Raw genomic sequence first — 16,719 nt, forward strand, 5'->3', positions numbered from 1 at the left:
AGAGCTTCTGGGCCTCACATATCTCCAAATGCAGGGCAGGGGCCTCAAAAACAGATGTAACTTGAGGCTGCTGAATTGCATAAGATTATTTTCATTGTACTAGAACCACAAGACTTAAAATGAATGAGTTCTAACTTTCCTTTTCAGCTTCTTGGCAATGCAGATAACAAGGGATCTTATGATGGGTGAAGTCTCATGGAATACTAAGTAGTGGAGATGCTCATCTGAAAAGAAACTGTTTCCAGACACTAAAATTTGGAGGAATCTCCTCCTCAGTTAAGAGCCACACTGAATTCAACTCTAGTTCAAATGCATCAATTGTTGTACCTACTCTTTAAAATATAATTAATACTCTACAATTTTTACCTCTGTGCTTGTCAAATCTTTTCAAAAGTGTATGTTCTAGTTTACAAAACAGCAATAATGCAACTATATCTAAAGTGCACTATTTTCCAAGGACAGAGGCTTCTCAGAAACTAAATTTGATAATGTCTGTGAGTTCATGTCAAGAATTACTTAAGAAAAGTCAACTTTAAAAACAACATATAAAAGGAAAGACCATTATAAAAACTTCAAGAAGCACGGCTGTTGCTGGGCCTGTCTGGGCCTGAGCAGCACGGGGTGGCGAGGGCACTGGGTATCGGGCAGGTACCTTGGAGCCCTTCAGCCCTCCCAGCTGGTCCTTGTCATTCAGGCCCCACACAAATACTTTGGTTCTTATCGTAGCCGCCGATTCCAGACCTGCAGCCTTCTTTCTAATAAGGCTAATCAAAGGAAAAATAAAACAGAAATAGAGGTCAATCAGAGTAAAAACATTTTTTAAATAAAAAGGAAAACAACCTCAAGCACACAGTTTGCTGGTTACTATCAGAAACTCTTAGTTTTGTTTTAATTCAACAAAGCCTGAAGTATACACAGGAGTTAGTGTTCCAGAGGGTCAAAATTTCTAGATACCCGTATGCTACCTTTCAATACTAGAATTTAACCTTAGCTTTTTATTCTGGTGGAGATCTTCCCAAGAGACACTGTGCAGTTCTCTTTCCTCTTGCATACCAAGTTGAACATGACAGCTTTTATTGCTTTTACAGCAATTACCACCCATCACCTTAACACACAGCTACTGCAGATGTAACTGGAGAGAATGTTGGTTAATGGCGCCAAGAATCACCACCGGGACTGGCATTGTAGCCATGTCCCTAAACCTCAAACCCTGTTTGGTCATATTTTCCCGCCAAAGAAATAATAAAATGGATGTAGCCACATGACCTCTGATGTACTCAAATACAAACACATGTCCCGAGGCAAAATGCAAATTTCTTCCTTTACACCCTCTGCCCACTGTGCTGGCCAGCTGCGTTGGAGGAGGAGGTCCAAATCTCCATTCTGCCAGGGGAGGCCTGCCCAGCCCCCCGAGGCTCCTGAAGCACAGGCCATCTCATTCATCCCATCTCCTGACCTGCCCTCGATGGGTTAAAAGTTTGATCAACAAAGTCCACACATTCTTCAAAATAAAATAAAAATTAAATTAAAAAAAATTTAAATGACAAAATCACAGCAACCGATGTCCATGCATTAAGTGTTAACTATACTGCTAACACTTGAGAAAAATGGCTATTGTTACTTCCAATTTGTTGTACATCAGAAATAAATTAGATTGAATCAATTAAAAAAAAAAGTCCATCAATTCTTGAACATGATAAGAACACGAAGTACATGGAACAATGTTAGATTTGCTTGGTTGTCAGTTTTATGCCAGGTGGTAAGAAAACTGCTGCTTCTGTGTTTGAGGTTTTAGCTTTTTGCTTTTGTTCTATTTTTATAAGCTACAATAGACAACTGAAGACTCCAGAGATTAGCTTACAGATAGGTGAGATTTTTTAACGTGTTACATACTAATGAATATTTACTTTCAGGGATCAAAATTTTATGGTTTGGGGATAAAAAGGTAGGAAAACTCTCATCCCATACCAGGCAAAGGAGAGCAAGTATATGTACATTTTATTTGAAATACCTTGTAACACAGTGTTACTCAAAAGTATGTAGGGGATTCCACCAGTGTTGAGACATGTAAGGACTGGTACCATGTAAGCATCAGCAGGGGGAACAAATGCCAGCGGGTGGTCAGTAAGGGCACACCCTAGTTGGGGGCTTGCCCTGTGGGAGACTGCTTGGACCATTCATTAGTTATTAGCTCATTAATGATATTTGAAAGGAAAAAAAATTACATTCAAATATCTAGAATTTCTTTTGTGAATGTATCCAGCTGTGTAAAAATTTCACCTATGAGTAAAGCTCAAACTTTTGTGGTTATTTCACATATATAGTACATGTACTAATTATATTTGCCCAATTCATTTTAGTAGCTACCGAATAAGAAAATGTGACTCTAGAATCCTTTCACTTAAAAATCCCAATGATTTATTTAAATGAAATGTCATTTTCCTCACTTAATTAAATTAATGCATGTAGACACAAACAGTTTGAACTGTAACATATAGTATAACATATATTCTAGATAAGGTAGTGTTATAAGACTATTTTCTCTTCAACTTCTTTGCAAAGCTTCCGAAATGAAACAAGACAGGATCCAAGCCCAAGATCCCTAGAATGACCTGATTTATCACCACAGTGGCCACCTCTTCATGATTAAGAGTATGTGCTTAATAGCAGTGCAGGGCCAAACTCCTTTGTTTCAAAAGGACAGACCGCTCACGTCACACACTAGAAAGCACTCAGTGCTATGGGCAGTGATCAGCAGAGCTCAGCTGGCACTGCTACCTGCCTCTAGTGAACATCTGCAAGGACCCAGCTACACCAGCAATACAAGAGAAACACCTATCGACTTGGCAATTTCACTTTTATTTATTTGTGAAAAGACAACTTATCTGAGGACAGTAATTGCCTGCACTGTTTGCTGCTGGGACGTAAACAGAGCTCAGAACAGACACTGCACATGAGCCCTCCATACAGGTCTTGGAATAAAAAGCAAATGTGCACAGACCTGGCAGACACCTTTCTTCACCCTTGGTATATGATGTTCCCCTGCCAACACCCCTTACTGCCCACTTTGCTTTGATGGGGGGAGTTTTTCCTTGTTCTCCTGACAGCCCAATGCTCCTTTGCAGTCGCTCAAAGCACCAGGCCCTTCTCCTTCGTGCACTTCCCACAGCCGTGAGGCCACTCTAATGTGTGTGAGTTTGTCTTGTTTTATTTAGCATGTTCACTACAGCATTCACAGGACAGAGAACAGGGTTTAGCCTCCAGTAGGTGTTCAATAAATATATGGTGGATGAATAAATACAGTAATAGTCATCACTACAGGGCTCATACAAAATAAGGAACTGAGTAAATGAGAACTTAATCATGAGATGAAATATTGCACAAAATAAAATTATACAACAGAAGGCTAAGATACAGATATTCTAAAGATGGAGGTTACTCATGGTTGCACAATAATGTAAATTTACTTAATGTCACTGAACTATACACTTAACTGGTTAAGATGGTAAATTTATGTATATTTTATTGTAATAAAAATTTTTTAATTTAAAAGTTATTAATAAAATTCTTAACAAAAAAGGCTGTAAAATATATACCATACCACACTATCTCCAAAGGAAAACACAATTAGGGACAGATAAAAAAGAAAACTACAAGAATATATACCAAAATACTAACAGTAATATTTTAGGTAGAAAAATTAACATTTTTATTTTCCCTTTTAAGTGAATTTTTCTAAATACAATGTGTTTCCACATTAAATTTTTCCTAAAATTAAATTAAATCATATTTTTGAATATGATTTGAACATTAACTAATATTTAACAAATAGTCCTATGGGCACTAAACTATCCTCATTATGAGATACACTCCAATTAAACACTGGCTTTTGAAAGTGAGAGTTTGGGCATGAGTACCACCAACAGCAAACAGCTCTCACCTCCCACTGTTGCCTTTTTCGTCCTCTTCCTCCTCATTATCTGAAGCTAAGAAAGGAACTGCAGCCAAATCTTCCTCCTCTGCACGTATCCGTCCCAGCAGGATGAGACCATGGATTTTACAATCAATTCCTGAGCTCCTGCACTGCTTTATTGCAATTTCAATATACCTGTGATACTAGATACAAACACAGTAAGCTACAGAGTTTTCAGAATCAAACACATTAGATACTTTAACTGGAAAGAAGGACATATGAGACATGGAATATGTGGAAAGTTAGAGCCCCTTTACTTAAGTTCTGGAAATACTAGGCAGGGTTGAGGCAGGCACATTTGAGTGGGGTTCGCTTTCAAAAGAAGTCGTTAATTCACCAAGGATGTTCATCCAAGGCATGGGACTCACAGTAATTTTCTTACTAAAATGAAATAGCATGATAGCCTTACTGAATGACTCCAAAACTTTTCTGTCTTAAAGCTTTCTTAAACCAAGATGATTAAGAAAGAGATTAGGTGTCAGGTAGTCACAAAGGCTTCATAATTTTTAAAACATAATAAAAATATTTGATTACATACAAATTAGAGAAAACAATACAGAGTCCCATAACCCCATCACCTAGTTCAACAATTATCAATGGATGACTGATTTTGTTCATATATGGATTATCATAAGAAAATTCCAGGCAGCATGTTGTTTCAAAACTTTAGTATGTATCACTGAAATACAGGCATTTAAAAAATATATCCACAGTACTATTATGATAGCTAAATCAATAATCTTATATCATCTAAATGCTACCAGTGATCAAATTTTCTAATCATCTCATAAACATCTTTCTATTTTCGGCTTATCCAAATCAGAATCCAAACAGGATGCAACCTCCCTCTGTTATACCTTTGCCATTCGTTTTTTAAAGTTGGCTCCCTGTCCCACAGAATGCCCCATCCCCCGTACCTGACATTCAGAGTATTCCTCTATTCCTGTATATGTGAACAAACACTGAACCAGCAGGAAGCACACACATCACCAATGACTTCTTGTTGCCTCAATGGGCCCTAATCAAACCTTAAGATCTACCTATGAAGTCACAGGAAGTACAGGTTGAGTGAAAAAGGCAAATAGAGAAATGAAAAATTCTACAAGAAAAAGAGGCCCTGTTTCTTTCTTTAGCAAGGAAAAACCAAGACAGTGAAAAATTTTAATGAAGTGCAAAGTGCAGACACTGCCTGAATCACGATTCAGAGTAACCAACTACAAATGAACATTCATTGGATAATTGGGAAAATTTAAACATTGACTGGATATTTTATGATATTAAAGAAAAATTTTTCGGTGTGATGGCATTGTGGTTACATTTTTAAAGTCCTTGTTAGAAATGAATAATTGAAGTACTCACTACTGAAATAAGGCCATGTCTGGAGTTTGCTTTAACACCTCAAAAAAAAAAAAGGGCGGGGGGTAGGGGGGGCACATAGACGGAGTTAGTGAAACACGACTGGCAAAATGTTGATAATCATTGAAACTAGGTGATAGGTTCATGGAGGATTCAGTATACTTACTATTTACAGTTATGTTAGAAAATTCCTGTCACAAACCATTTTGATAGGAAAAGCAATGCTAGAAGAAAGAGTCCAGTAGCTTTACAGGAATGGTAATATTCTAGTTCTTAAGTTGGTTGGAGGGATGGAGAGTGGGCCTTGAATTTTCTGAATACTCACAATGCTTCATATTTCTCATATACGTGAAATACACTATTCTGTGCTTCTCAAATATTATGTAATAAATTGTTCTGAACTAAAAATTTATTAAAATTTATTAAAATCAATACACCTTTCATGAATACCTATCTCAGTTACTGAATAAATTTCTGTGGTTACTGATTTACTTAAAATACAAAAAAAAAGAATTCAGTAGCATAATTAAGGTAACAGACAAGCTACATTCCACTACCCAGCAATAAGTTAATAAAATGCACTAAAATGCAATATTATCTTTTCTCAAAAAAACTCAACAATATCTTCAATTTTCATCATTTGCCACTTTATTAATTTATTACCACCATTTGTATTAACTGTTAATTTATTACATGGTATTCCATAAAACAGTTTAATGACATTCAAGAATGAATGGTGTTCCAAAATTTTAGTTATCAAAGACAGGAAGAAAATAAATAGAACAAAAACCTTCTGGTGTACCCAAGGGCCAAAGCATCAACTCTTAGACCTGGGGGAAAGTGTTGGTATGGTCCCATAGTCTCTAGATACAAGTTACCAACCTTCCACCTTGAAAAACTTAACCTATCGCTGGCTGTGTATCAGCTTCTTTAACGTAACACACTGGGATCACATGGAACTTGCCTGCCTTTATGTGGGCAGAAAAAAATAATAAAGCAATGATTCTTACCCAAGGAGGCAAAAGACCTGTACTCAGAAAACTATAAGATACTGATGAAAGAAATCAAAGACGACACAAACAGATGGAGAGATATACCATGTTCTTAGATTGGAAGAATCAATATTGTGAAAATGACTATACTACCCAAAGCAATCTACAGATCCAACACAATCCATTTCAAATTACCAATGGCATTTTTCACAGAACTAGAACAAAAAAATTTACAGATTGTATGGAAACACAAAAGACCCTGAATAGCCAAAGCAATCTTGCAAAAGAAAAACAAAGCTGGAGGAACCAGGATCCCTGACTTCAGACTATACTACAAATCTACAGTAATCAAAACAGTATGGTACTGGCACAAAAACAGAAATACAAATCAATGCAACGGGATAGAAAGCCCAGAGATAAACCCACACACCGATGGTCACCTAATCTATGACAAAGGAGGCAAGACTCTACAATGGAGAAAAGACAGTGTCTTTAATAAGTGGTGCTGGGAAAACTCGACACCTACATATAAAAGAATGAAATTAGAACACTCCCTAACACCATACACAAAAATAAACTCAAAATGGATTAAAGACCTAAATGTAAGGCTGGATTATTATAAAACTCTTAGAGGAAAACATAGGCAAAACAATCTTTGACATAAATCGCAGCAAGATCTTTTTTGATCCACCTCCTAAAGTAATGAAAATAAAAACAAAATGGACATATACACACTAACAAACATAAGGTAGATAGCTAGTGGGAAGCAGCCACATGGCACAGGGATATCGGCTCGGTGCTTTCTGACTGCCTGGAGGGGTGGGCTAGGGAGGGTGGCAGGGAGAGAGACGCAAGAGAGAAGAGATATGGGAACATATGTATATGTATAACTGATTCACTTTGTTATAAAGCAGAAACTAACACACCATTGTAAAGCAATTATACCCCAATAAAGATGTTAAAAAAAAAAAAATAAACAAATGGGACCTAATTAAACTCAAAAGGAAACCATAAACAAAACAAAAAGACGACTGTCAGAATGGGAGAAAATATTTGCAAACAAAGCAACTAACAAAGGATTAATCTCCAAAATATACAAACAGCTCATGAAGCTCAATATCAAACAAACAAATAGCCCAATCAAAAAATGGGTGGAAGATCTAAAGAGCCATTTCTCCAAAGAAGACATACAGATAGATGGGCAACAGGCACATGAGAAGATGCTCAATATCACTAATTATTAGACAAATGCAAATCAAAAATACAATGAGGTATCACCTCAAACTGGTCAGAATATCCATCATCAAAAAATCTACAAACAGTAAATGTTACAGAGGGTGTAGGGCAAAGGGAACCCTCCTACACTGTTGGTGGGAATGTAAATTGGTGCAGCCACTATGGAGAACAGTATGGAGGTTCCTTTAAAAGCTAAAAACAGAACTACCATATGGCCCAGCAATCCCACTCCTGGGCATATGTCCTGAGAAAACCATAATTTGAAAAGATACATGCACCCCTATCTTTACTGGAGCACTATTTACAATAGCCAGGACATGGAAGCAACATAAATGTCCGTCACAAGAGGAATGGATAAAGAAGATGTGGTACATATATACAATGGAATATAACTCAGCCATAAAAAAGAACAAAATAATGCCATTTGCAGCAAGATGGATGGACCTAGAGATGGTCATACCAAGTGAAGTAAGTCAGACACAGAAAAACAAACATCATATGATATCGCTTACACGTGGAATCTAAAAAAAAAAGGGTACAAATGAACTTATTTACAAAACAGAAGTAGAGTCATGGATGTAGAAAACAAACTTATAGTTACCAAGGGATAACGGGGGGAGGGATAAATTGGGAGACTGGGACTGACATATACACACTGCTATATATAAAATAGATAACTAATAAGAACCTGCTGTATAGCACAGGGAACTCTACTCAATACTCTGTAATGGCCTATATGGGAAAAGAATCTAAAAAAAAAGAGTGGATACATGTACATGTATAACTGATTCACTTTGCTGTACACCTGAAACTAACACACTGTAAGTCAACTATACGCCAATAAAAATTTTTTTAAGTAATAAAGCAATGATTGGCAAACTGCATTTAATAATTTAAAAATAAACTCACTTATGATAAACTTTAGATGAATAAAAAGTCAACTATTTGGTACCCACTATCATACCAATTAAATAAGTTCTCATGAGATAACGTATAGGTAGTTAAAAAAACTGCTTTAACCTGCGTTACTTTAAATATATTTAATTTACTAAAATAGTGTTCACGTCTGTGTGGAAAGATTTACTGGAAGATTTATAAGGCAGTCTCACTGATCTGTAATATGTACTGTTTAAAAGAACCTTCACTGATTCTCTCAGACAGAATTTTCAGGAGATAAAATTAACTTGGATTCATTTTGAAATTTTCCTTATTACCAAATTAAAGGTATGAAAACAAAAAAGCAATTTCCAGTGACACATGTATGGTCAGAAAGAACTATTGCAATAGTAACAGATATTTAACGTGAATAACACAATGCTAAATGCACAAAGCACCCTGACATGCTTGGCAATGACTTTTGCCAAGAGCTTTTACCTCTGCTTCTTACCAAAGATAGTGAGGAAGAAATTTGTTTTGTTTTCTTTTCAAGCTGATCTGATAAGCAACAAATTCAAGTTGTATACATGTCAAATTTTAAAATAAATACAATTATTTAATTAAGGGGGAAAATATGGGCTCAATGTTATTATAGAGATGGTCAAAAAAAGGCAACTCCATTGTCATTTGCAAACCATCAAAAAGGAACACTATGGGAGAGTGGCCAAGATGGCAGAGTAGAAGGACACTAAGCTCACCTCTTCTCACAAGCACAATAAAATCACAACAATCTGCAGAACAACTATCGTTGAAAAAGACTGACACCTACTAGAAAAGATCCTCTACAGCTAAAGACATAAAGATGGACCACAGCAAGACTGCTAGGACAGGCAGGCTCATGATATAATTAAATCCCATACCCACCGGGGTTGGCAACTCACAAATTGGAGAATAATTATATTACAGAGGTTCTCCAACAGGAGTGAGAGTTCTGAGCCTCACATCACGCTCCCCAGCCTGGGGGTCTGGCACTGGGAAGAGGAACCCTGAGAGCATCTGCCTTTGAAGATCAGCGGGGGCTTGACTGGAGGAGCTCCAGAGGACTGGGGGAAATAGAGACTTCACTCATAAAGGGTTCATGCAAAATCTCACATGCACCAGGACCAAGAGCAAAAGCAGCAATTTGATAGGTATCTGGGCCAGATCTACCTGCTGGTCTTGGAGGGTCTCCTGGGGAGACAGGGAGAGGCTGTGGCCCACACTGGGGGCATAGACACTAGTGGCAGATATATCAGGAGAATATTCATCTGCATGAGCTCTCCTGGAGGCTGACATTCTGGCACCAAGACCTGGCCCTACCCACCAGACTCTAGGCTCCAATGCTGGAACGCCTCAGGATAAACAACAAACTAGGTGCAGAAACAGCCATCAGCAGACAGACTGCCTAAAGACTTCCTGAGCCCACAGCTGCCTCTATACATGGTCCTGCCCACCAGAGGACCAAGACCCAACTCCACCTACCAGGGGGCAGGCACCAGCCCCACCTGCCAGGAATCTCACTCACTCAACTATCTAGATCAGCCTCACTCACCAGAGGTCAGACACCAGAAGCAAGAAAACGACAGTCCTTCAGCCAACAGACCAAGTCTGCAAATGCAGGCCAGACCCTACCCTGGAACCAGCTGGCCCGTGCCCCTTCCTTGGATGATGAGAAGGAACTGCACTGCTGGGATGCACAGGACATCTTCTTACAGAGGGCCACTTCTCCAAGGTTGAGAAGCAGAACCAACCTACCACATACATACAAATAGCAATTTAAACAAAATGAAGCAACAGGATTATGTTTCAGACGAAGTAAGAAGATAAAACACCATAAGAAAAACTAAGTGACGTCGAGGCAACCTACCCAAGAGTTCAGAGTAATGATGATAAAGATGATGAAAGAACTCAGAAGGAGAACAGATGCACAGAGTGAGAAATTAGAAGTTTTTAAATAAAGAATTAGAAAATATACAGAACAACCAAACAGAATTAAGGAATGCAATAACTGAACTGAAAAATATACTAGAAGGAATCAACAGTAGCCTAAATGAGGCAGAAGAATGGATTAGTGAGCTAGAAGACACAGTACTGGAAATCACTGCTACCAAATAGAAAAGAGAACAAAAAGAAATGAGGACAGTTTAAGAGACCAGTAGGACGACGACAAGCACATAAATATTCATATTATAGGGGTCCCAGAAGAAGAGAGAGAGAAAGGACTTGATAAAATATCTGAAGAGATAATAGCTGAAAACTTACCTAAGCTGGGAAAGGAAAAAGTCAACCAAGTCCAGGAAGCACAGAGAATCCCATATAGGATTAACCCACAGAGGAATACACAAGGACTATTGTCATAAAAATGAAAAAATTAAAAGATAAAGAGAGAATATTAAAAGTAACAAGGGAAAAGCAAAAGACAACATACAAGGGAATCCTATAAGGCTATCAGCTGATTTTTCAGCAAAACCTCTGCAGACCAGAAGGGAATGCACAATATAAAGTGATGAAAGAGAAGAACCTATAACCAAGAATATTCTACACTGCAAGACTCTCACTGTGATTTGATGAAGAAAACAAAAGCTTTACAGACAAGTAAAAGCTAAAAGAATTCAGGAACATCAAACCAGCTTTACAGCAAATGCTAAAGGAACTCCTCTAGGTGGAAAAGAAAACGACACAACTAGAAACAAGAAAATTACAAAATGGAAAAGCTCACTGGTAAAGGCAAACATACAGCAGGAAATCATTCACACACAAAGCTAGTAGGGAGGTTAAAAGACAAAAGGAGTAAAATCATCTGTACCCACAATAAGGGTTTAAGGGATAGACAAAACAATTAGATGTAAAATATGAATTCAAAAGCAGTGACCATGAGGGGAGAAGAGTACAAATATAGGGTATCTAAAATGCATTTGAAATTAAGAGATCAGCAACTTAAAACAAGCACATATTTAACTAGACTGCTGTACAAAAACCTCATAGTAACAAAAACAAACCAAAAGTAACAAAACAAAAACCTGTAATAGAAATACACACAAAAAAGAAAAAGGAATGCAAAATAACACTAAAGATATACATCAAATCAGAAGAGAACAAAAGAAGAAAGGGGGAAAAAAGACCTACAAAAACAAGTCCAAAACAATTAGCAAAACGGTAATAGGAACATACATATGGATAAATACCTTAAATGTAAACGGACTAAATGCTCCAACCAAAAGACACAGACTGACTGAATGGAAACAAAAACATGGCCCACATATCTGCTGCCTATAGGAGACTCACTTCAGATCTAGAGACACATACAAACTGAAAATGAGGGGAAGAAATGTTGTATCTTCTTCAATCCAAGGAAATACAACAATTGTAAATATATATACACCCAACAGGGAAGCATCTCAATATATAAGGCAAACATTAACAGACATAAAAGGAGAAATCGACAGTAACACAATAACAGCGAGGGACATTAATACCCCACCTTCATTAGTGGACAGATCCCCCAGACAGAAAATCAATAAGGAAACACAGGCTTTAAATGACATATTAGACCAGAGGGGCTTAATTGATATTTATAAAGCATTCTACCTGAGAGTAGCAGAATACACATTCTTTTCAACTGCACATGGAACATTCTCCAGGAGAGATGACATGTGAGGCCACAAAGCAAGCCTCGGTAAATTTAAGAAAACTGAAATAATAGCAAGCATCTTTTACGACCACAACACTATGAGATTAGAAATCAACAAGAAAACAACTGCAAAAAAAAACAAGCATGTGGAGGCTGAACAATATGCTACTAAACAGCCAGTGGATCACTGAAGAAATCAAGGAGGAAATCAGAAAATACCTACAGACAAATGAAAATAAAAACATGGTGATCCAAAACCTATGAGATGCAGCAAAGCAATTCTAAGAGGGGAGTTCTCAAATAAACAACAAACCTTATGCCTAAAGCAAAGAGAGAAACAAGAACAAACAAAAGCCAAAGTTAGGAGAAGAAAAGAAATCATAAAGATCAGAGCAGAAATAAATGAAATAGAGACTAAAATACCAATAGAAAAGATCAATGAAACTACAAGCTGGTCCTTTGAAAACAGAAAAAAAAAAATTGATAAACCTTTAGTCAGAATCATCAAGAAAAAAACGGGAGAGGGCCGGAAACAATAAAATCAGAAATGAAAAAGAAGTTATAACCAAGAGCACAGAAATATAAAGGGTCATAAGAGACTACTACGAGCAACAACATGCCAATTAAATGGACAACCTAGAAGAAATGGACAAATTCCTAAAAGGTATAATCTCCCAAGACAGAATCACGAAGAAATAGGAAGTATGAACAGACCAATTACAAGTACTGATATTGAATCTGTGACTTCTTTAAATCAATTAAGCAATTTATTTTTCATTGATGTATAGCTGATATATAATAATATGTGAGTTACAGGTATACAATAGAGTGATTCACAATTTTTATAGGTTATACTCCATATCTGCTATATTCCCCATGTTGTACAATATATCCTTGTAGCTTATTTTATACCTAATACTTTGTGCCTCTTAACTCCCTACCCCTATATTGCCCTTTCCCTCTTCCTTCTCCCCCTGGTAGCCACTAGTTTGTTCTCTATGTCTATGACTCAGCTTCTTTTTCTGTTATATTCACTAACTGGTGTATTTTTTAGATTCCACATGTACAGTGATATCATACAGTATCTGTCTTTCTCTGTCTGACTTATTTCACTTAGCATAATGCCCTCCAAGTCCCTCCATGTTGTTGCAAATGGCAAATTTTCATTCTCTTTTGTGGCTGAGCAGTACTCCATTGTATTTATGTACCACATCTTTATCCGTTCTTCTGTTGATGGACACTTAGGTTGCTTCCCTATCTTGACAATTGTAAATAATGTTGCTATGAACATTGGGGTACATGTTATCTCTTTCGGATATATACCTGTACCAATTTACATTCCCACCAACAGTGTACAAGTGTTCCCTTTTCTGCAGTCCTCGCTAACATTTGTTATTTGTGTTCTTTTTGATGACAGCCATTCTGACAGGTCTGAGGTGATATCTCATTGTGGTTTTAATTTGCATTTCACTGATGATTTGTGATTTTGAGTATCTTTTCATCTGCCTGTTGGCCATCTGCATTTCTTCTTTGGAAAAATGTCTATTCAGTTCTTCTGCCCATTTTGTAATTGGGTTGTTTTTTTGCTGTCGAGTTGTATGAGCTGTTGATATATGTTGTATATTAATCCCTTATCAGTCATACCATTTCAATTTTTTTCTCCCATTCAATAGGTTGTCTTTTCATTTTCTCCAGGGTATCCTTTGTTGTGCAAAAGCTTTTCAGTTAATTATGTGCTAAATCTGTGATTTTAAAACTTGCAACAATCAAAAGTTCAGGACCAGGTGGCTTCACAGGTGAATTCTACCAAACATTTAGAGAAGAGTTAACACCTATCCTTCTGAAACTACTGCAAAAAAACAAACTGCAGAGGAAGTAACATTCCCAAGCTCATTCTATGAAGCCACCATCGCCCTGATAGCAAAACCAGACAAAGATATCTCACACACACACACACACACACACACACACACACACACACGAAATGAAAATTTACAGGGCAATTATCACTGATGAACATAGACACAAAAATCCTCAACAGGTGACCTCCCTGGTGGCGCGGGTGGTTAAGACTCCACGCTCCCAATGCAGGGGGCCTGGGTTTGATCCCTGGTCAGGGAACTAGATCCCACCTGCATGCTGCAACTAAGCAGCTGGTGAACCGCAACTAAGGAGCCTGTGAGCCTCAACTAATGGAGCCCACCTGCCACAACTAAGGAGCCCATGTGCAACAACTAAGGAGCTGGTGAGCCACAACTAAGGAGCCCTCAAACCACAACTAAGTAACCTGCCTGCCACAACTAAGGAGCCCACGTGACGCAACTAAGGAGTCCGTGAGCCGCAACTAAGGAGCCCGACTGCTGCAAGTAAGACCTGGCTCAACCAAATAAATATTTTAAAAATTCTCAACAAAATACTAGCAAACCGAATCCAACAATACATTAAAAGGATCATACACCATCATCAAGCAAAATTATCCCAGGGGTGCAAGGATTTTTCAGTATCCACAAATCAGTGTGATACACCATGTTAACAAACTGAAGAATAAAAACCATATTATCATCTCAAATGGGTGCAGAAAAAGCTTTTGACAAAATTCAACACACACTTATGATAAAAACTCTCCAGAAAGCAGGCACAGAGGGAACATACCTCAACATAATAAAGGCCATAAAGCCTATCCTGGGCTTGAAATAAAGATACTGGGACGAGGGGAAGATGGCGGAAGAGTAAGATGTGGGGATCACCTTCCTCCCCACAGATACACCAGAAATACATCTACACGTGGAACAACTCCTACAGAACACCTACTGAACGCTGGCAGAAGACCTCACACCTCCCAAAAGGCAAGAAACTCCCCACGTACCTGGGTAGGGCAAAAGAAAAAAGAATAAACAGAGACAAAAGGATAGGGACAGGACCTGCACCAGTGGGAGGGAGCTGTGAAGGAGGAAAGGTTTCCACACACTAGGAAATCCCTTCGCGGGCAGAGACTGCGGGTGGCACAAGGGGAAAGCTTCAGAGCCACGAAGGAGAGCACAGCAACACGGGTGCCGAGGGCAAAGCGAAGAGATTCCCGCACAGAGGATTGGTATCGACCGGCACTCACCAGCCCGAGAGGCTTGTCTGCTCACTTGCTGGGGTGTGCGGGGCTGGGAGCTGAGGGTCGGGCTTCAGGGAGAGGTCGGAGCGCAGGGAGAGGACTGGAGCTGGCGGCATGAACACAGCCTTCAGGGGGTTAGTGCACCACAGCTAGCCGGGAGGGAGTCCGGGGAAAACTCTGGACCTGACGAAGAGGCAAGAGACTTTTTCTTCCCTCTTTGTTTCCTGGTGCGCGCTGCTTAAAGGAGCTCCAGAGATGGGTGCGAGCCGCAGCTAAAAGTGCGGACCGCCTGGAGGGGTGGGATAGGGAGGGTGGGAAGGAGGGAGACGCGAGAGGAAAGAGATATGGGAACATATGTATAACTGATTCACTTTGTTATAAAGCATAAACTAACACACCATTGTAAAGCAATTATACTCCAATAAAGATGTGAAAAAAAAAAAAACTGCGGACCCCAGAGACGGGCATGAGATGCTAACGCGCTGCAGCCGCCACCAAGAAGCCTGTGTGTGAGCACAGGTCACTATCCACAACCTCCTCTGGGGAGCCTGTGCAGCCCGCCACTGCCAGGGTCCTGGGATCCAGGGACAACTCCCCCGGGAGAACGCACGGCGCGCCTAAGGCTGGTGCAACCTCACGCCGGCCTCTGCCGCAGCTGGCTCACCCCGCACTCCGCGCCCCTCCCTCCCCTCTGGCCTGAGTGAGCCAGAGTCCCCAAAGGAGCTGCTCCTTTAACCCCATCCTGTCTGAGCGAAGAACAGACGCCCTTCCGGCAACCTACACAGGTAGGCAGGGCCAAATCCAAAGCTGAACCCCAGGAGCTGAGAGAACAAAGAAGAGAAAGGGAATCTCTCCCAGCAGCCTCAAAAGCAGCGGATTAAAGCTCCACAATCAACTTGATGTCCCCTGCATCTGTGGAATACATGAATAGACAACAAATAATCCCAAATTAAGGTGGACTTTGAGAGCAAGATTTATTAATTTTTTCCCTTTTCCTGTCTTTGTGTGTATGTGTATGTTTCTGTGTGAGAGACTGTCTGTATAGCTTTGCTCCCACCATTTGTCCTAGGATTCTATACGTCCGTTTTTGTTTTTGTATTTCTTCCTTTTCAAACAAAATTTTTTTCTTAATAATGACTTTTTTTTTTTTTTTTTTTTTCGGTACGCGGGCCTCTCACTGTTGTGGCCTCTCCCATTGCGGGGCACAGGCTCCGGACGCACAGGCTCAGTGGCCATGGCTCACGGGCCCAGCCACTCCGCGGCATGTGGGATCTTCCCGGACCAGGGCACGAACCTGTGTCCCCTGCATCGGCAGGCGGACTCTCAACCACTGTGCCACCAGGGAAGCCCCAATAATGACTTTTTATTTTAATAACTTTATTTTATTTTATCTTACTTTATTTTATTTTATCTCCTTCCTTCCTTCCTTCCTTCCTTCCTTTCCTTCCCTCCCTCCCTTCCCACCTCCCTGCCTCCCTCCCTCCCCTCTTCCTTCCTTCCTTTCTTCCTACCT

The 16,719-nt window shown here is 39.3% G+C and overlaps 1 protein-coding gene across 4 annotated transcripts in view; it reads right to left on the reverse strand.

Annotated features, from left to right (window-relative positions):
- Positions 1-16,719, reverse strand: part of HERC2 (HECT and RLD domain containing E3 ubiquitin protein ligase 2) — a 231,499-nt gene that overhangs the window by 74,440 nt on the left and 140,340 nt on the right. For all 4 annotated transcript variants that reach the window (XM_032636780.1, XM_032636779.1, XM_032636778.1 and 1 more), the window contains 2 exons: positions 3,941-4,116; positions 653-764 (listed from right to left, as the gene is read on the reverse strand). In XM_032636780.1, the coding sequence (XP_032492671.1) occupies positions 653-764; positions 3,941-4,116 (288 nt within the window). The remainder of the gene's footprint in view (positions 1-652; positions 765-3,940; positions 4,117-16,719) is intronic.

This window comes from Phocoena sinus, chromosome 7 (genome assembly GCF_008692025.1).
Source record: "Phocoena sinus isolate mPhoSin1 chromosome 7, mPhoSin1.pri, whole genome shotgun sequence".
NCBI classification, from domain to species: domain Eukaryota; kingdom Metazoa; phylum Chordata; class Mammalia; order Artiodactyla; family Phocoenidae; genus Phocoena; species Phocoena sinus.